The 20,435-nt window shown below is 43.2% G+C and overlaps 1 protein-coding gene across 6 annotated transcripts in view; it reads right to left on the reverse strand.

Moving 5' to 3' along the window:
- Positions 1-20,435, reverse strand: part of ACACA (acetyl-CoA carboxylase alpha) — a 305,545-nt gene that overhangs the window by 29,372 nt on the left and 255,738 nt on the right. For all 6 annotated transcript variants that reach the window (XM_087717132.1, XM_087717127.1, XM_087717128.1 and 3 more), the window contains 4 exons: positions 19,688-19,784; positions 16,916-17,012; positions 16,213-16,348; positions 2,535-2,712 (listed from right to left, as the gene is read on the reverse strand). In XM_087717132.1, the coding sequence (XP_087573258.1) occupies positions 2,535-2,712; positions 16,213-16,348; positions 16,916-17,012; positions 19,688-19,784 (508 nt within the window). The remainder of the gene's footprint in view (positions 1-2,534; positions 2,713-16,212; positions 16,349-16,915; positions 17,013-19,687; positions 19,785-20,435) is intronic.

A 20,435-nucleotide genomic window follows, 5' to 3' on the forward strand; every position in this document is an offset into this window, starting at 1 on the left:
TCATGCCCTTTAAAAAAAATGGGCCCATTTCTGTGAAAAACGGGCCCTTTTTTGGGAGGTTTGCAGAGTACAAAAACCTTTTTTAAAATTTTCCTCTTCAAAATCTTGGTGCGTCTTATACTCCAGTGCGTCTTATACTACGAAAAATACAGTATATTTATATTCCATTCCCCATCATCCAGTCAAAGCTGAAGAAGCTTCTTGGATGAGAAGTAAAACATCTTTAAAGAAAAACCAGAAAGTCTAGTGGCGTCTTGAAAAAAGCACCTTTGGGACAACCATGACCTGGATGACTGAGAATTTCAATTTACATCTCCTAGCTCCGTGATGGCGAACCTATGGCATGGGTGCCCAAAGTGGCACACGAAGCCATGTCACTTGGCATGCGCAGCCTTGCCTGTTTGTCTTCCAGGTTTGTGGCAACCAGCTGTAACCGGTGTGTGCATGCACGCTGGCCCGACTGATTGTCGGGGACGCATCCCGGAAGTTCAGCTTTTCCGGAGCACGGCCCCGACGATTGTACATTCACCTGCGCGACATTTCCACATGAGCACAGTTGAGCCAAAAAATGTCCATTGCCTAGTGGTTAAATGAGTTTTGCCTCATTTTGCGACCTTTCCTGCCACAATGGTTAAGTGAATCAATGCAGTTGTTAAGTCAGTAAGCAGCTAGGGGATTAGGTACTGTTTCTTTACTTCTTTCTATAGCCTTGAAAAAATAACTAGCATATTTCAGTTTCTTTTGAAGATCATAAAGGCGATATTGTTGCTTTTTTATAGTACATTAGGCAAGTTGCTTGACTGTCCCCATATGTGCGTTATATTGATAATGATTATGTTGTTTTGGGTTAGTTTTATGAGATGTATTAATGGTTATGGAGCATAATGTTATGAGTAGTTAGTTATAATTTAGATCTTAAATGTTGTTTTATGATTCGTACCGAGACTTAAGCATTTTAAATATGATAAGATTAGTTCTAATTTTCTTTTTTTCTTTTTTGCAACAATAAAGTATTGGAAATAAATTACATCAAGGGGTGTAGGGCTGTCTGCCTCGCTATCTATCCGTATGTTAGCAAGAATTCTCTCTGAAAACTGAAGGGAAGGTATCTAAAAAAAATGGCGTGGAGGAAGAAACTGGAAAAAATAAAGATGGGATTTGAAAATGGACTAAATGATGCTGGATTGGAGGAAAATGTTTCTAAAAATTCCTGCAATACAGGTAGTCTTATAATAATCATTCGTTTGGCAACCATTCTTAGTTACTTTGGACATACGTATGTAACACATATGTACAAGTGACATATGATATGAATGGTCCTTGCACTCATGACTCTCCTGTGGGTCCTTAGTAACCAAAATATATTCACAACAATTGCAGCATCCTGGAGTCATGTGATCGCCATTTGCAACTATTTTAGCGGGTTTCTGACAAGCAAAGTCAATGGGGGAAGCCAGATTTAGCAATAGCAGTTAGACTTATATACCGCTTCATAGGGCTTTCAGCCCTCTCTAAGCGGTTTACAGAGTCAGCATATCGCCCCCAACAATCCGGGTCCTCATTTTACCCACCTCGGAAGGATGGAAGGCTAAGTTAACCTTGAGCCGGTGAGATTAGAACCGCTGAACTGCAGATAACAGTCAGCTGAAGTGGCCTGCAGTACTGCACCCTAATCACTGCGCCACCTCGGCTCTATTTGCCTAACCACCCCAAGATTCACTTAACCTCTGTAGTGATCCACTTAACATCATGGGGGAAAAAGGTTGTAAAATGGGGCACAATTCACTTAACAACCATCTTGCTTACCACCCAATGGGAATTTTGGTCCCATTTGTGGACATAAGTTGAGGTCTACCTGTATGTAAGTCTGGTGTCAAGATTGGAAAACGCTTCCTGTGACCATTATTGCTTTTCAACTTCCCAACGAACTGGGGGGAGGGGAGGGTGAGATGGGATGTGGAGGCTACAATCTTGGTCCTTGAAGAGCCAAGGACACTTCTGCTGGTGTCTGCCAAGATGTGGACTGTTGTCAAAACAAAAAGCTGATTCCCAATTGGACAGTGTTACCTGCAGTTACAGAGCTGCGGTGGCGCAGTGCTTAGAATGCAGTAATGCAGGCTACTTCTGCCGGCTGCCTGCAATTTGGCAGTTCAAATCTCACCAGGCTCAAGGTTGACTCAGCCTTCCATCCTTCCGAGATGGGTAAAATGAGGACCCAGATTGTTGCGGGCCATAGGCTGACTCTGTAAATCACTTCGAGAGGGCTGTAAAAGTATGGTGAAGCGGTATACAAGTCTAAGAGCTATTGCTATTTCAGGCAAACTTCCGACTGCCAGGAAGTTCGATCCTGACTGGCTCAAGGTAGACTCAGCCTTCCATCCTTCCGACATCAGTAAAATGAGGACCCAGACTACTGAGGGCCATATACCTCTTAGAGAGGGCTGCAAAGCACTGCGAAGCAGTATATAAGTCTAAGTGCTTTTGCTATTAGCATCTCAAAGTTATGTTAAATTACATCAAAAGAAAAGACGCACCTGCTGTCCCGGTCAGCGTACAATTCCATATGTCGAGGATTAATGGTGGGGTCGATCACCACCCAAGACCCTCCTCGGAGTTCTGCTTGGGGTGGGATATAAACAAGGACAGGTTGCTTATATTCTCGCAGGCCGTCTACAATGTAGGCTCCAAACTTCAGCACCTGGTCGTACATATCTGGGGAGGAGAAGGACACAGAAGTAAGAAGTGAGTCTCATGGTTTCTCCCTAATAAATGCCCCGCCACTCAACCCCACCTAAACTTCTGGGATTCACTGGTTCAAGCATTTGGACCCCATCACTTTTTATAAGACTGGGACAAATTCATGGAAGGAAGAAATCTTTCCAGCAGTCTTTAGACACGGACGGCTAAATCAAACGTGAAAATTGTCATGGAGCCACAGGGTATAGAACTATTGTTCTTCAAGACGAAATTGGAATATGCAAGAGCTGGTATTCAGAGATGCACAGGCGGTCCTCGGCGTACGACCACAATGGAGACCAGAGGTTGTATTGCTAAACGAGACAGTTATTGAGTGAGTTTTGCCTCATTTTACAATTTTTCTTGCCACACTTGTTTAAGTGAATCACTGCAGTTGTTAAGTTGGTAACACGGTCGTTAAGCGAATCAGGCTTCCCCATTGACTTGGCTTGTGAGAATGTTGCAAAAAGGGATCCCATGATGCTGGGGACACTGCAACGGTCATAAATACAGGGCAGTTGCCAAGTGTCCGAATTTTGGTCACCTAAGCATGGGGATGCAGCAGCCGTCGTAAGTGTGAAAAACGACCGTATCACTTTTTTTCAGTGCTACTGCAACTTTGAATAGTCACTAAAGAAATGGTTGTAAGTCGAGGACTACTCGTAGTGTTCTTGAAGATGGAGGGCCAATTCCCAGGGTTTTGTGCCTGAGTAAGGGATTGGACTAGACTAGAAGATCTCCAAGGTCCCTTCCAATTCTGTTAATCTGTTATTCTTTTCCATGCAGGAAGGGAAAAAAAGGTCTGTAATCCTCACATAAAGATGTTTAAATCTTTTTCGGCCATGGTTGTTAAGTGAATGAACGAATCTGGCTTCCCCCCAGTGACTTCGCTTGTTGGTAGCCCTCCAGTAAGTCATAACTGGCGATCATGTGGCCATAGAATGCTATAACCCAGTGTTTCTCAACCTTGGCAACTTGAAGATGTCTGGACTTCAACTCCCAGAATTCCCCAGCCAGCATTTGCTGGCTGGGGAATTCTGGGAGTTGAAGTCCGGACATCTTCAAGTTGCCAAGGTTGAGAAACACTGCTATAACCGTCATAAATACATGCCAGTTGCCCAGTGCCTGAATTGTGATCATGTGACCACAGAGATGCTGTAATGTAATTAAAGGAACTAAAGTAATAAGTTAGAGGAACGGTTTAAGGTATTTTTCAGTGTCATCGTAACTTTGAATGGCCACTAAACAAATGGTCGTAAGGTGAGGACTAAAGTAAAGGTAAAAATTCCCCTTGCACATATGCGCTAGTCGTTCCTGACTCTAGGGGGCAGTGCTCATTTCCATTTCAAAGCCGAAGAGCCAGCGCTGTCCGAAGACGTCTCTGTGGTCATGTGGCCGGCATGACTAAACTCCGAAGGCGCACGGAACGCTGTTACCTTCCCACCAAAGGTGGTCCCTATTTTTCTACTTGCATTTTTCAGTGCTTTCGAACTGCTAGGTCAGCAGAAGCTGGGACAAATAACAGGAGCTCACTCCATTATGCGGCGCCAGGGATTCAAACCACCAACCTTTCTGATCGACAAGATCAGCATCTCAGCCACTTAGCCACCACGTCCCCGGTTGAGGATTACCTATGCTTAATAACACTCCATAACTTTGCTTTGATCCAGCGTGATCTTTAATTTATTCCCAGGCAAATAAGAATTTAGTAGCCCCCTCCCCCCCCCAAAAAAAATGTTGAGGGGGAAAAAAAGAGGTGTAACTTTTGGTTTAACGTCATGTCTGGATGAAAGAAACAATCCTTTTGTTTCCTATAGCAAATGACAAATTTATTGCTAATTAAACAATCATTTTATTATGTAGCGCTGGCAATAAACCACTTGAAACTCCTTTCAGCTAATTCCAGTGTTAAGGAAATAATTGCTCAATTCAAATTATTTTAACCAAATTAATTCTTTAGTAGGCTTTTTTTTTTTTTAGTCGCGCTACATAATAAAATAATGGTGTAATTAGCGTGGCATTTTTCACTCCTGCTACGAGCGTATATTTTATGTGGAAATAGCAGCCTGAGCTAAAGAGGGCTCGTTTGCACCGAGGTGGAGATTTTAAATAAAAAAATAAAGTGGAAGGGGAAGTTTGCTGGCAAAGAACTAAAAATCCCCATAAGCCGGCGCAATTTTATTCAATCCAAGACACCAACTGTCTATTGAACTGTAACAGCTAATAGTCAGTGATACCGGCACTCAACTTTCTGAGGGGGAAAAACGATTTTAATCTTGAATGGTTTAAAATTGTATGTGTATCTGCTCAGGAAAACGTAGCGGGGAAATCTCTAAGAGGTGAGGGGTTAGCGAAGGGGTAAAGCTGAATTTTTTAAAGCCTGTTTCCCCACCACCACCACCATGCATGGATAATTTATTACTTCGTTAATTGTTTAATGGCCTAGTGGTGGGATTCAGCCGGTTCGCACTTATTCGGGAGAACTGGTTAACTTTCTAAGCAGTTCAGAGAACCGGTTGTTGGACAAAATCTCATATATATTTTTCCCCACTTTAAAGGGCTAATCCTGTAAGGAAGGCAGGAAGGAAACATTCTGGTGTTGTTTCTAGCCTCATCTTTATTGCCCAGAAACGGCCTCTCCATCGACCTGAGTGATGTTGAGTTGGCCACGCCCCAACACGGTCACATGACCGCCGAGCCACGCCTAACCAGCTGGTCATTAGGACAAAGAACGAGTTGTTAAATTATTTGAATCCAACCACTGTAATGGCCCCTGTTTGGTTTGTATAGATCAGTGTTTCTCAACCTTGGCAACTTGAAGATGTCCGGACTTCAACTCCCAGAATTCCCCAGCCAGCGAATGCTGGCTGGGGCATTCTGGGAGTTGAAGTCCGGACATCTTCAAGTTGCCAAGGTTGAGAAACACTGGTATAGATAGCCCTCGACTTACGCCAGATCTCAATTGGGGCACTTACAACCCAGTTCTGGCCAATCCACACCTCACTCCATGGTCATGTGACTGCATGTACTGGAGGCTAAAACATATATAAAGAATGATTGAATGATTGCAGGAACCGGGTAGGTCTAGTTTAATGAAAAGAAGGACTAGGGGAGACGTGATAGCAATCTTCCAATATCTCAGGGGTTGCCACAAAGAAGAGGGAGTCAAGGTGTTCTCCAAAGCAGGACAAGAAGCAATGGGTGGAAACTAATCAAGGAGAGAAGCAACCTAGAACTAAGGAGGGATTTCCTGACAGTGAGGACAATTAATTAGTGGAACAGAAGTTGCCTCCAGAAGTTGTGAACGCTCCAACACTGGAAGTTTTTAAGATGATGTTGGGTAACTATTTGTCTGAAGTGGTGTAGGATTTCCTGCCTAGGCAGGGGGTTGGACTAGAAGACCTCCGAGGTTCCTTCCAACTCTGTTATTTTATTCTATTCTATTCTATTCTATTCTATTCTATTCTATTCTATTCTATTCTATTCCATTCTATTCTCTACTCCTACTTCTACTTATGTCGGGCACTGAGCAACTGGGCCCCATTTATAGCTCAATAATCAGAGTTGTACAAAAAAACCCCACCCTCATAAAATTGAGTGGGTCAGGAGTGATCCACTTTATGAGCATCACAATTTATGCCCATATTGTACAGACATCATTACGGTCCTAAGTAAAAGATTACCTATAAGACAGGCTTCCTATTTGATTTAGTAGCTCTTTTTATGTGTTTCTTTATAGTTTTTATGCCCTGTCCACAGTCTACTGGCTGGGGAATTCTGGGAGTTGAAGTCCATGCCTCTTAAAGTGTTCAAGGATGAGCAAACCTGAGCTATACTGCTGAGCTATTCACAGGTAGTCCTCAATTTATGACGAGAATTTGAGGGCAGAATTACGGCCGTGTCATGCTGATTGTTAAGTAGATCATCATGTGACTGAGCCTCATTTCATGACTTTTACGGCGGTCGTTAAGGGAAACCATTGTTCGCAATGGGCGTTTTTTTGGCAGAAATCAGCAGCAAATGTAAGTTTCCAGAAAAAAAAATGTTCCAGGGATGCTGCAAAGAAGCCATGAATATAGTTACTGAGCACCCAAAATGCAATCACATGATCAAAAGGGGGGTGTCAAGCCTGCAGTTATATTCCCTTTAGGCTCTTTGGCCTGCCACACTCTCTCTCTTTCTTTACTCTGCTGTTCGTTAGTGGGGAATTGGGAGGGGGGAATAGTAAGGAATAAAATGTGTTTGTCTTCAAAATAAAAAAAATTCCTTTCTAGAAATCAAGGACATTCTTTGTCTCTGCACCTGACCGGAACTAGATGGGAGGGAAATGCCAGCATGGCAGAGGAAGATTGGACCATGTGATGGACTTGTGGGTGTGGGGACAAGATCATGAACTTTCAACTGGGTGGGAAACCCAGGAAGCTTTCAGATTCGGGTTTCTACAATTTGTACCAACATGTCTCTCTTATTAAATTGGAACTTTGATGAAAGCTACGCCTTGGATACTGATTTAATTCTGGATGATATTTGGAACACTGATTTGGGGGGCGGGGGGGACAGACAATCAGAACTTCAAACCTAGTTTGTAAGTAGCAGGGTCCATTGTAACTTCAGCCGCTAAGCAACCAGTTGTAGGAAACGTCCTAAATGGGGCAACATTAACAACTCTCTCCCTTAGCAACAGAAATTTTGGGCTCCATTGATTAATTTGATTTTGCACTTAATAACTGCAGCTAGACTGTTGGTGGCGCAATACTGGAAGAAGGAAGATTTGCCTACAATTCAAGAATGGACATTGAAAGTCACAAATTTAGCCGAGATGGCTAAAATATCTGCATATCTTAAGGACTACTCAAACGAGAGATATAAACGAGACTGGAAAAAATGGATCGATTATACTCAAAATAAATATGGGACTAAGAAATTCCAGATAGCTTATGATTAAGATCAGGAATGATATAAATTGTTTAAAGTTAGCCTAGCAAGGAGGAGCTAAGTTCAATTTAAAGATGTTATCAATTTTCTATCCTTTTTTCAAATATATTTTAGACTGTTTTTGTTAAAGATTTATACCGTGTATGGGTTCTGGGAAGTCAGGGAAGGGAAGGTTGGGGGGGGAGCAGGGGTGGGTTTCTCGCACCGTTCCAACTGGTTCGGTTGGAACGGGGCCGGCGGTGTCCTCGTGCACGCGCGAGGTGCACGCATGCGTACTAGCTTCTGCGCGACGCTCCAGCTGCTCCTGGAGGATCGCGCAGGCGCTGTATGCGTCCTGCGCATGCGTGGAAGCGCAGAACTCGTCAAAACCGGGTAAGGACCGCGGGCGGGCGAGCGGGCCCTTCGCCGTCCCCGGAAGTTACTTACTTCCGGGTTCGCCGACCAACCGGTTCGCAGGGACCGCCGCGAACCGGTTGAAACCCACCCCTGGGGGGGAGGTTGGGGGGGTTGGGGGGGAGGGAGGGAAGTATATTAGGCTTGACGAGGGGTGTTAGATTTTAAAGTAATATGATTGCACATGTATACTTATTTTTTCTTTAAAGCTAAGATATGTTAAGTATATTGATATGGAAGCATTAATACCATCAACATAGAATGGAGTTTGCTCAGAAGCTGAAATACACCAAGTGAATGAGAGGAAGAGTGGGAAACAGAGGAGAGAAGAAAGATGGGAAGAGAGGGATAGGAGAGAGGGTAAGGGGGGAAGATGAGAAGGATAAGGAGGAGTGGAATGAGGAGAGAGGAGAAGGAGAAAGGAAGGGGAAGTAGAGTAGAAAAGGATGATGGAGGGAAGAAAGGAGGTAAGGAGGGGGAGGAGAGAGGCAGAAAAAAGTGGTGTATGGAGAGCAGAATTGGTTATTATCTTTCTGGGAGTTGATGGCAAGAGGAACTGATGTAATTATTACTTGATACAATATCATATTGGCTATATAATAGTATACATGTGATTCAGGGGTGGGTTTCTCGCCCCGTTCCAACCGGTTCGGTTGGAACGGGGCCGGCGGCGTCCTCGTGCACGCGCGCAGTGCACGCATGCGTACTAACGCCTGTGCGATCCTCCAGCTGCTCCTGGAGGATCGCGCAGGCGCTGTATGCGTTCTGCGCATGCGTGGAAGCGCAGAACTCGTCAAAACCGGGTAAGAAACGTGGGGGGGCGGGTGGATCCTTCGGCGTTCCCGGAAGTTACTTACTTCCGGGTTCGCCGACCAACCGGTTCATGGGGACCACCGCGAACCGCTTGAAACCCACCCCTGATGTGATTATATGTTATGAAAATGGAAAATAAAAAAAGTATTTTGAAAAAAAAAAAGAAATTTTGGGCTCCATTATGGTCATAAGTCAAGGACTACCTGTGTCTCCTCCATAAAGATTTGAAAGGAGGAAATGAAAGAACAGGCAGATCAACCCTCAACGAGTTTGTCACCAAGCGATGACAGGAAAATATTCCCTATTACTATCCACTGTCCAACGTTTAATTACAAGGATAATATTTTAAGGATAAACTCCTTGCAATTGGAAAAATAATAATTATCAACTTTCTTCGTCCCAAAGGTGCTTTTTTTTTAAAGAGGCAACTGGACTTTCTGGTTTTTCTTTGAAGCCGTTTCGCTTCTCATCCAAGAAGCTTCTTCAGCTCTGACTGGATGATGGAGAATGGAAGGATTCCAGTCAGAGCTGAAGAAGCTTCTTGGATGAAAAGAGAAACGTCTTCAAAGAAAAATCAAAAGCTCAGTTGCCTCTTTAAAAAAGCACCTTTGGGACAACCATGACTGGATGAGAATCTCCATAGATATCAATTTTCTTAGCTTCCCTGTAAAATAAGGTCGAAGTGGCGCAGTGGTTAAAATTCAGTATTCTAGGCCAGTGTTTCTCAACCTTGGCAACTTGAAGATGTCCGGACTTCAACTCCCAGAATTCCCCAGCCAGCGAATGCTGGCTGGGGAATTCTGGGAGTTGAAGTCCAGACATCTTCAAGTTGCCAAGGTTGAGAAACACTGTTCTAGGCTAACTCTGCCCACTGCCAGAAGTTTGATGCTGACCTGCTCAAGGTTGACTCAGCCTGCCATCCTTCCGAGGTTGGTAAAATGAGGACCCAGATTGTTTTGGGGGCGGAATAGGCTGACTCTGTAAAACCACTTAGAGAGGGCTGTAAAGCACTGTGAAGCAGTATATAAGTCTAAGCACTATTGCTAAGTGGGGTAAATATCTATTTTCCCCGCTTTTCAGTTCTGCAACTGTGGTCTTCCTCTTTCACCCGTGCCTGTCCATTTTATATTACATTCGAAGCTGGAATTAACCTCAGTCATATTGATAAAGTCCTGAAGTATACTGAAGGGGGGGAAAAAAAAACCCCAAAACAAAAATGCACCAAATAGGACGCGCTTAACGATCATATAGAAACGACGCTAAATACATTGCTTTTAGCTCTGGTGCGGTACAATCGGTGTTGTTGGTTCTTTCTTTAAAATCTTTTTTTTTTTAAAAAAATTCTGATTAAAGTCTCTGGTAACTGTTCCTTTTTATTGTTATTTATAACCTGTCTCAGAGGGTGGTGCAGGGAAAAAAGGGGGGGGGATAACATGAAAAACCCACAGCGAACGACCCCATAGAGCTGCCAGCAAGGCGGTTTAATATTGCTGGGATTTGCATCTTATCAACCCCATTCACGCTGGGCCCGAGACCCCGGTGCTAATTTCCAGTAAATTTCACGCTTGATGTCTCACTGTTGTGGGTCACTGGCAGTTCGTCTAAATAAGCCAGTGCCTCTATCTAAATATTCAAGGCGTGTTTTAACAAAAAAAAAATTTTTTTTAATTTTTTTTTTTGCAATAGGCGGCGCAGCTTTGTAGCTGGCTGGAATGCATTTATAAGAAAACCGCCTTTTCCCTTCTCAATATGATTTTATTTATTGTATAGAATGTATCTGGATGGGGATATAAATACATTCACGGAAGAGCCAATGTGTAGGGATGGCAAACACACACACACACACACACACACACACACGCCCCAGTCTAAATTAGACCCCCTGCACTGACTTGTAAAGAATTCCCCCCTTCCTCCACTAATGTCAATTCTCAACATGGCAAAAAGCTCCCTCTAATCTTTTCCTTCTCATTACACACAATTTTAGAGTCATTTTACCCACGGTGCAGCCGTTTCTTCGCAATGTGTGTACATATGCATGTATTTGTGTGTTCTTAGTCTCACCAAGGGGTACTATAATTGTTTATTTTCATTCCCGGCTTAATCCTTTCCTGCTTCTCCTTGTAGCCCCCGACTAACATGGAAACTAAAATTGCAAACAACTCTCCAAGGGGGAACGGCGAGATTGACAACACGAGCCCGGAGTTTTTATACCTGCCTGTGCTGGATAATATCTAAGTAGGAAGTTGTTGGGGGCTTTTTTTTTTTTTAAAGGGGCAAGGCAAAACCTTGGGACTGATGGCTTTTCACGCAGAGAATCTATTAGATCCCCCAAACCACTCTGCAGGTTCCTAGCCCCTGTTGAGTTCCAGACTGCAGGATGCTGCGGTAATTTGAGATCAAGGGGGTATTGTTTTTTGACCAGCCACCGACCAACCTCCAGTTTTCCTCCTCCTTGTTAGTCTACGGAGCTACAGAGATAAACAGGTAGTTCTTGACTGGAGACTATTTGGCTCAAAGTTACAACAGCACTGAAAAAAAATAACTTATAACCAGTCCTCGCACTTACGACCATCACAGCATCCCCATGGTCACGTGATCAAAATTCAGGGGCTTGGCAAACCAGCATGTGTTTATGATGGTGGCAGCGCCCTGGGGTCATAACAGAATAACAGAGTTGGAAGGGACCTTGGAGGTCTTCTAGTCCAACCTCCTACTCAAGCAGGAAACCTTTACTATTTCAGACAAATGGTTGCCCAATTCCTTCTTTAAAACCTCCAATGTTGGAGCATTCACAAGTTCTGGAGGCAAGTTGTTCCACTGGTTAATTGTACTCACTGTCAGGAAATTTCTCCTCAGTTCTAAGTTGCTTCTCTCCTTGATTAGTTTCCACCCATTGCTTCTTGTTCTACCCTCAGGTGCTTTGGAGAATAGCTTGACTCCCTCTTTGTGGAAACCCCTGAGATATTGGAAGGCTGCTATCATGTCTCCCCAATCCTTTTCATTAAATTGGACATACCCAGTTCCTGCAACCGTTCTTCATATGTTTTAGTCTCCAGTCCCCTAATCCTCTTTGTTGCTCTTCTCTGCACTCTTTTTAGAATCTCAAAATCTCTTTTACATTGTGCTGATCAAAGCTGAATGCAGTATTCCAATATTCACATGACCACCATTTGAAACCTTCTCAACTGATTCCAGCAAGCGTGGGGGAAACCAGATTTGCTTAGTGTCCAAATGAGTCACTTAATAACTGCAGCGATTTACTTAACCGTGGCAAGAGAGTTGTAAAATTGGGTATAACTCACTTAGCCGTGGTGGCGCAGTGGTTAGAAAGCAGTACTGCAGGCTACTTCTACTGACTGTCGGCTGCCAGCAGTTCGACAGTTCGATTCTCACCGGCTCATGGTTAAATTAGCCTTCGATTCTTCTGAGGTCAGTAAAATGAGGACCCAAATTGTTGGAGGCAATAGGCTAACTGTCAATCCTGAATCTGACCTGGCCGAGGCCATTTTGAGGCTTCAGTGTTGACACAGCTGAGGGATAGGGAGAGGTGAGTAGAGATCGCTGGGGTTTGTAGCCAAAATAAAATACTTTCTCCTGGGAACCAAGGACATTCCCACAGGTGGTCAGAGAGAGGAGGAGTGAAGTTACCAGGCAACCAGGCGACACCTTGATTGGACCATGTGACTGGTGGTTTGTGGAAGGAGGAAAACCTTTATTTTTAATTAGGTGAAAACCGCGGGGAACATTCAGAGTCAGTTTTCACCAGCCTGTGCCAATAAACTTATTATTTGAGGAATTTACCTGCCTAGGAATTCTGTTTGCTATGCGTGTTATTACTTGGAATCCTGACACTAACTCTGTAAACCGCTTAGAGAGGGCTGTAAAGCACTGTGAGGCGGTATATAAGTCTAAGTGCTATTGCTATAGTGCTATTAACAATTGCCTTGATTAGCAGTGGAAATTCTGGTTCCAATTGGGGTTGTAAGTCGAGGACCCCCTATATGATGATAAAATAGGAAGCCATCTGAGTGGATGGCAGTCCACTTTTCAGCCCAATTTGTTTTATTTTCCGGAGCCTGGGGGAGGTGGGGACAAAGGGTTACTGAAAATAGATGCATTTAGCCTCCCTCTGGCTTGGCATCTCTGTTTTGCATCCTAAATTGAAAAGGGAAATAAGTAGCATTGCCAAAAGTCATCACTACGATGCCAGTATTTAACTATTTGATCCTACGGGGTTTCCAACAGTCGCGAGAGACCCACGCAGGGTGCCAAACATCAAATCCTGATTTACATATCCTCTCCTATTTTATGATCATTTGCATCTGTAAGTAAAGGGGAGCCTCCATTCAGCTCCGTGAAATTGCTTTAAATGTATCGATATGAAATTTGGCACCACAGAACCATCCCGACTATAGTCAGTCCTCGCCTTACAACCAAGTTGTTAAGTTTTTTTATTCTTTCATTTTCATAACGCATAATCGCATGTATACTATTACATAGCCCACATCGTATTGTATTATTAAATGTTTACATCAGTTCATCTTACCATCAACTCCCAAAAACAATTATTGGCTCTTCTGCTCTCCATACACCCTATTTGCACTTTATCCATCACTTTCCTCTTCCTCTCTCCTCCCGCCCCCTCCCTCTTTTCTTCCCTCTGTCATCTTTCCCTTCTCTACTTCCCCTTCCTCTCTCCTTCTCCTCTCTCCCCTTTCCACTCCTCCTTTCTCTCCTCCTCTCCCTCACTTGCCCTCTCCCCTATCCGTCTCTTCTTCCCTTACCTCTCTCCTCTACTTCTCACTCTTCATCTCATTTAATTGGTGTATTTCAGCTTCTGAGCAAGCTCCATTTTATGTTGATGGTATTTATAATTCCTTTCCTTACAACTGTTCTTTTAGTGACCATTCCAAGTTATAAAGTTGAAGTTACAACTGCCAAAACCTCTTAGGGAGATATTTACAGCTTGACACAATGGTCGGATATGGGAGATTCCATTCTATACCTCAAAAGGAGCATCTCTGCATTTGCGGAAAGGCAGAGGTAGAAGACCTGGCTCACATCCTATTTGATTTTTGTTTGTATAAGGGGTTGAGAGACAGGGACCTTGATCCATATACCAAACGAATGACCCATTGGGATCCCCATATCAAAACAACTTATCTTATGTGTGGCCGGAACCTAAAAATAACATTTAACACAGCACAGTGCTTAAACAAAATGGTTCGGTTGAGATCTGCATATGTGGGACTGATTGGGGTAGATTGCAGGGGTGAAACTGAAATACAATTTTATCATATTTTATCTGTATCTTCAATTATTGTGTTCTACTCCCATTTCATTTTAGACTGTATTTTATTCCAATTCCATTTTAAATCGTATTTTTATCAAATTCCATTTTAAACTGCTTTTTATCAAATTTTAGTAATAATTTGTTTCGGGAACTTTGCCCTTTGATATGGCCCAAGGGCTAATCAATAATACTCAATGTCAATAAAGGCACTGAAAAACTTAGGATTGTTTTTTCGCACTTAAGACTGTGGTGGTGGCATCTCTGTGGTCATGTGATAAAAATTAGGGCACTTGGCAACTGACTCATATTTATGACGGTTGCAGTGTACCGGGGTCGTGCGACCCCCCTTCTGACAAGCGAAGTCAATGGAGAAGCCAGATTCACTTAACAACCGTGTTACTCAGTTAACAACTGCAGTGATTCACTTAACAGCTGTGGCAACAAAGGTTGAAAAATGGGGCGAAATTTACTTAGCAACAAAAATGTTGAGCTGTCGTGGTTGTAAGTCAAGGACTACCTGTAAAACAGTTGCTAAGTAGATAAATATTGACACAGAAAATGACCAGACCGAATCGTCCCACCAACATTAATTAATTTGTGGTCTCATACTAGCCTGCCCAGTCAGCCTAACCTTATTTTGCTTCACATGAAACAAGAATAGCAATTAGTCCTCGCCTTACAATCATTCATTTAGCGACCAGATTTACTTAAAAACCACATGCTTCACTTAACAACTGCAGTGGTTTGCTTAACAACCTAGGCAGAAAAAAGTTCCTAAAATAGAGAGCAATTCACTTAACCGCCTTGCTTAGCAACAGAAATTTTAGGTTTCACTTACAGTCATAATCCAAGGACTATCTGTACCACTAAACCCAAAGATGCTCTTTTCGAGAGGCAACTGGACTTCCTTATTTTTCTTTGAAGACATTTCGCTTCTCACCTTTAAACCGCTGCATGGCCTAGGACCTGGATATCTACGGGACCGTCTTCTGCCACACACCTCCCAGTGTCTGATAAGATCCCAAAGGGTGGGCCTTCTCCGGGTGCCGTCAACTAGACAATGTCGTTTGGTGGCCCCTCGAGGGAGGGCCTTCTCTGTGGCTGCCCCAGCCCTATGGAACGATCTACCCCCCGAGATCCGGACCCTCCCCACTCTCGCGGCCTTCCGCAAAGCCATTATGACCTGGCTTTTCCGGCAGGCCTGGGGCTGTTGACCTCTTGAATGAGGTCCAGCCCCATTAAGATTGAGTGCATGTTGTATCTCTTTTAACTTGTCTTGTCTTCTACTTTTTAAACTTTTTAGTATTCCTTTTATTGTTTCTTATGTAAGCCGCCCGGAGTCCTTCGGGATTGGGCGGCATATAAATTTATTAAACTCAAACTCAAACTCAACTCATCCAAGAAGCTTCTTCAGCTGTAACTGGATGGTGAGGAATGGAAGGATTTATATTCCTTGCAGACAGCTGGTCATTTGCATCCTTTTAGAGAGTCATTGAGGCTGCCTGGAGATTTATCTGTGTCCTTAGGGTCACCTGAGTAGTGCAAATATATGTGAAGCCTTCTTGGAACTGTTGAAAGGACGGTGTTGTGAACTGGAGATAGATGGTGTTGTATCTTTACCCCTCTGTTGAGAGAGGGCCGCTCAATTTTGACATAGGTGGCCTCTTTAACCCCTCTTTCAAACCAGACTCTGAGGACACAAATAAACCTCCAAGTGGCCTCAACGACTCTCCAGAGAATGCAAATGACCAGCTGTCCACAAGGAAGATAACCCTTCCATTCCCCACCACCCACTCAGAGCTGAAGAAGCTTCTTGGATGAGAAGTGAAACGTCCTGAAAGAAAAACAAGAAAGTCCACTTGCCTTTTGAAAAAAGCACCTTCGGGACAACCATGACCTGGATGACCGAGACTCTCCATAGACTTACACCACTAAATCCACTGCTAAATTTCACTAATTGTCCCTGTCGTCCACTCTCTACCAGCACCACAGATTCTCATCGTACTCCTTCCTCTTTTTTTTTTAAAAATAATAATCACCTTTCATTCCACCTGAGAAACCTCTCCAGTTGGCGAAGACAATCAGCGGAAGTCCTTCCCGATTAAAATCCTTGATGGCTTCTGCGGTTTTGAAAGCAGAGTCAGGAAACCATACTTGGCCAGCTTGCTGGATAATCTGTGGCAGGGGGGGTGGAAAGGCGAACCGGTTAAGATTCTGCGCAATTCGGCGAACTGGAAAATCCCACCACTGGCTGGCCTCGCCCATCCCGCCCTATCTTGCCTCTCCTGCCTTGGCCAGTGGCTAGAGTCATGACCGCACCCAGCTACTCTCTGGCTAGAGTTGCACGTGCTCGCCCAGACCACGCGGCCCAGCTGATCTCTGTGCCTCACCCACTCTGCTCACTGCGGCAGCCCGTGAAAGCAAGGTGCTCAGTCGAAGGGCCGCCTCGGGGTAGACATGGCTAGGCTCAGCCGCATTTTGGGCCTGGCACTCGCTATCCTTCCACCCCCATGCCACCCATTCACCCTTTGGCTTGGATTGGGGGATGCACCCGTTCCTGGCTCTGGCCTTCCCCGGGGCCTTTGCCCACATGCCGCCTACTCGCCCTTCACCTCGGGTCGGGGGATGCGCCAGTCCCTGGCTCTGGCCTTCTCTGGATCCAAGCATCTAATCTTTCTCTAGTGGTCATACAGATGTTTTCAGCCCACATGTGAGTTGCCCACCTTAGAAACAACAGTTTACCTTGGCTTCTGAGTCTAGATTTGCAGGATCTGCAGGAATGCTCAGTTCTACTGTCCTCGTTTCAACAGCAACCACTCCAAGTGGTATGCCACCTAGCCTAATAAAAGCAAAAACACAACATTAAATGCCTAAGCAACATTCCCCAGCATTGTTCCAAACTCTGCTTTTGATTTTTAAAACTTGCGTAATGCTTAGAAGAAGCCTCAGACAAAATCGTTTTTACAAAATAAACTGAACGTAGATAAAGGCAAAGATTTCCCCTGTCCAGTTGTGTTTGACTCTAGAGCAGGGGTTTCAAACCCAAGGCCTGCGGGCCAGATTCAGCCTGTGGGGCACTTAGATCTGGCCCGTGGGCCCACCCTGGAAACAGTGAAGGACTGGCCCATGATCAAATGTCCAGCATGACTATACACTGAAGTACATGGAATGCTGTCACCTTCCCGCCAGAATGGTACTTATTTATCTACTCGCATTTGCATGCTTTCAAACTGCTAGGTGAACAGGAGCTGAAGCAGGTAACGGGAGCTCACCCTGTCACACAATGCTCGGGTCTCAAACCTGGGCTGTCAGTTTTCCAGCTGACAAGCTCAGCGTCTCTAACTGCTGAGCCATCACCCCCCCCTAAATTGAACATAAAGAACATAAAATAATAATAATAAGGAAGAGCCAATGACATAGATAGATGCATCAACCACCCAAATTCTTGATTGGGTGTGATTACAGATCCACAGATACATGGATTGTTCACACTTTGAAAATGATTTGTGAGAAATGTTTTCATTTGGATGAGCACAGAACTCCTTTCTGTCACTTGTTAAAGCAACTTGCTTTTTTCAAGCTTTCTTGCAGGTCTGAGAAACAGCTACTGTAACTTTAAAATATGTAGTAATTTTAATGAGTGGACTCTTTAAAGCAGCAGTATCTTTTTTCAGGTTACTTCCCCATAACAAAGCATTATGATCTTTTTTTTTAAAAAAAAACCCGATACAAAATGATGGATTAAATAAACCAGATAAATACAGATAGTCCTCGACTTACAACATTTCCTTTAGTGACTGTCCAAAGTTACACCGGCAGCGAAAAAAGTGACTTATGACCATTTTTCAGACTTACGACTGTTGCAGAATTCCCGTGATCATTGATCAAAATCTGGGCACTTGGCAACTGACTCATATTTACGATGGTTTATCATGTGATTTACCTTTTGCAACCTTCTTACAAGCAAATCCAATGGGGAAGCCAGATTCATTTAACGATCGTGTTACTAACTTAATAACTACAGCGATTCACTTAATAACTGTGGCGAGAAAGGTCGTAAAATTCACTTAACAAATGTTTCACTTAGCAAAGGAAATCCTGGGCTCAACTGTGGCCGTAGGTTGAGGACTAGCTGTAATATTCTCTATTAAAGTTCAGAAATAGACACAGATCCACAAGGATCATGTAAAGTCTTGAGAGTCTGGCTTACAAATGGGCTCATTTTGAGGAGGGGTATTCCTGACATTTTGACCTTAAAATAAGTGGTCCTGGCCTTATCAGAAATTTTCATGTTTTTTTTTTCTTTTTTCTTCTTTTGTTTTTCCTTTTTTCCCCCCTGCCTTGTTTTTTGTTCTTTTTGTCTTCTCTGTGTTTTGATTTTTTCTTTTCCCACTGGTGTGGGCATGTGTTGTTTAAGTAACAAAATAAAAAAAAAAAATTCTTTTTTTTTTCTTAATAAAAAGTAGAATGATATGATTCAGTAAAAAGAGAGACTGTTAACGGTAAAAATATGTTTTACTTAGAATGTGTGGAAATTATATTAAGAACCTTAAAGCTGATAAATAATTATGCTATGTTGATTATATAAAACTTGAAATTTGAAACTTGAAGATTCATATTTTTAATGGAAAATAGATGGAAAAGAAATGATGAATTGTTTATTTTAAAGAGAAAGAAAAATCATATTGTCTGTACATGTTAAAAACTAGAAATTGGAAAATAGGAGAAGAAAAGTAATACGGCTAAAATTGGAAATAATGGAAATATAATGTAAAATGAATGATGTCTTTTGAAGGGAATGTTAAAAGGAGAACTTTGGACAATGCTCTGTTCACAAAAGACTTTTTATTATGTAACAAAAATAAAATAAAAAAATTAATAATAATAATAATAATAATAAAAAGAAATGTTCATGGCGTACAGCAGTGATGGCGAATGTTTTTCTGCTCGGGTGTCAAAAGGGTGCACGGGTGCGTGATAGCGTGTGTGTGCGTGCCCAGACGCATAATGCAATGTCATCCCCTGCGCATGCACACACAATCCCCCTCGCTCCCCCCGCGCATGCACGCAGGCCTCACTGAAGCCTCCGCATTTCCAGTAGGCAGGTTGGGCCATTTTCCGCCCTCCCCAGGCTTCAGGACAGCCTCCTGAAACCTGGGAGGGCACAAAACGGCCCAACAGGCTGACCGGAAGTTCGGAAAAGAGCTCCTGATTCTTGCTCAGAATATGTCCCAAACAATTAGAACTAGCCTCAAAACGCTTTTGTAAAGATCAGAAGAGCTTTCTGAAGCTCAGAACATTTTGGATTCAAAATATTTTGCATCTCAGTAGTTCTGTGTTTTGTATTTGCCAATAACACACAATGACCCTGATTCCTTTTTAATTCCGTTATCCTGCTAACCTACAGGGTCCTTATACTAATAACAAGAATCTTAAGTGCTCTGAGGATGCCAAAGTGCTCTAGGCATGACTATTATTGTCGCTGCTATTCTTAAATGTTGTTAAAAGACTTACCTGGCTCTCCCAACCACAACCGTCTGAGCCCAGGGCTGCATGATCTCCGAAAATGAGCCGTAATCAAAGAAACCACTCAGCCACTGGCCCTTCTGAGCTGTAAAGAGAGGGAGAAAAGGGGAAATATTAAGAAGAGTGGAAACTTAGCATGACTTGGTGCCATGGAAGATGATGGTTTGGAGAACAGAAGAGGAGACTTGAGTTCTACTGGAATGGTGAATCTTCTTTTCTTGTCCCCAAAGTGTTTTTTTTAAAAGGCAATTGGTTTTGTTTTGTTTTTTTTAAAAACTCTTTTGTTTTTCCATGACACGTCTTCAGAACTGAAGAAGCTTCTTGGATGAGAAACATCCAAACATCTTCAAGAAAAAAAAAGTCTTTAAAAAAAGCACCTTTGAGACAACCATGACCTGGATGACTTGAGAATCTCCATAGACATTTTCTTCCCAACATGCAAGTTGTCCAAGAAGAAGATAGTAAAGAGAGTTTCCCAACTATCATTTCTCCACTCTCCCACTCATTCCCTTCTTTTCTATTATGAGATAGAGAGCTTGTCTTGAACTTGGACTTGTGGACTTCAATTCCCAGAATTCCCCAGCTAGCATAGCCAACTGGACAACTCTGGGAATTAAAATAGCAATAGCAGTTAGACTTATATACCGCTTCATAGGGCTTTCAGCCTTCTCTAAGCGGTTTACAGAGTCAGCATATTGCCCCCACAGTCTGGGTCCTCATTTTACCCACCTTGGAA

The sequence above is a fragment of the Thamnophis sirtalis genome, unplaced genomic scaffold (genome assembly GCF_051295495.1).
Source record: "Thamnophis sirtalis isolate CommonGarterSnake01/CBP01778 unplaced genomic scaffold, rThaSir2_p1.2 scaffold_6, whole genome shotgun sequence".
NCBI lineage: Eukaryota > Metazoa > Chordata > Lepidosauria > Squamata > Natricidae > Thamnophis > Thamnophis sirtalis.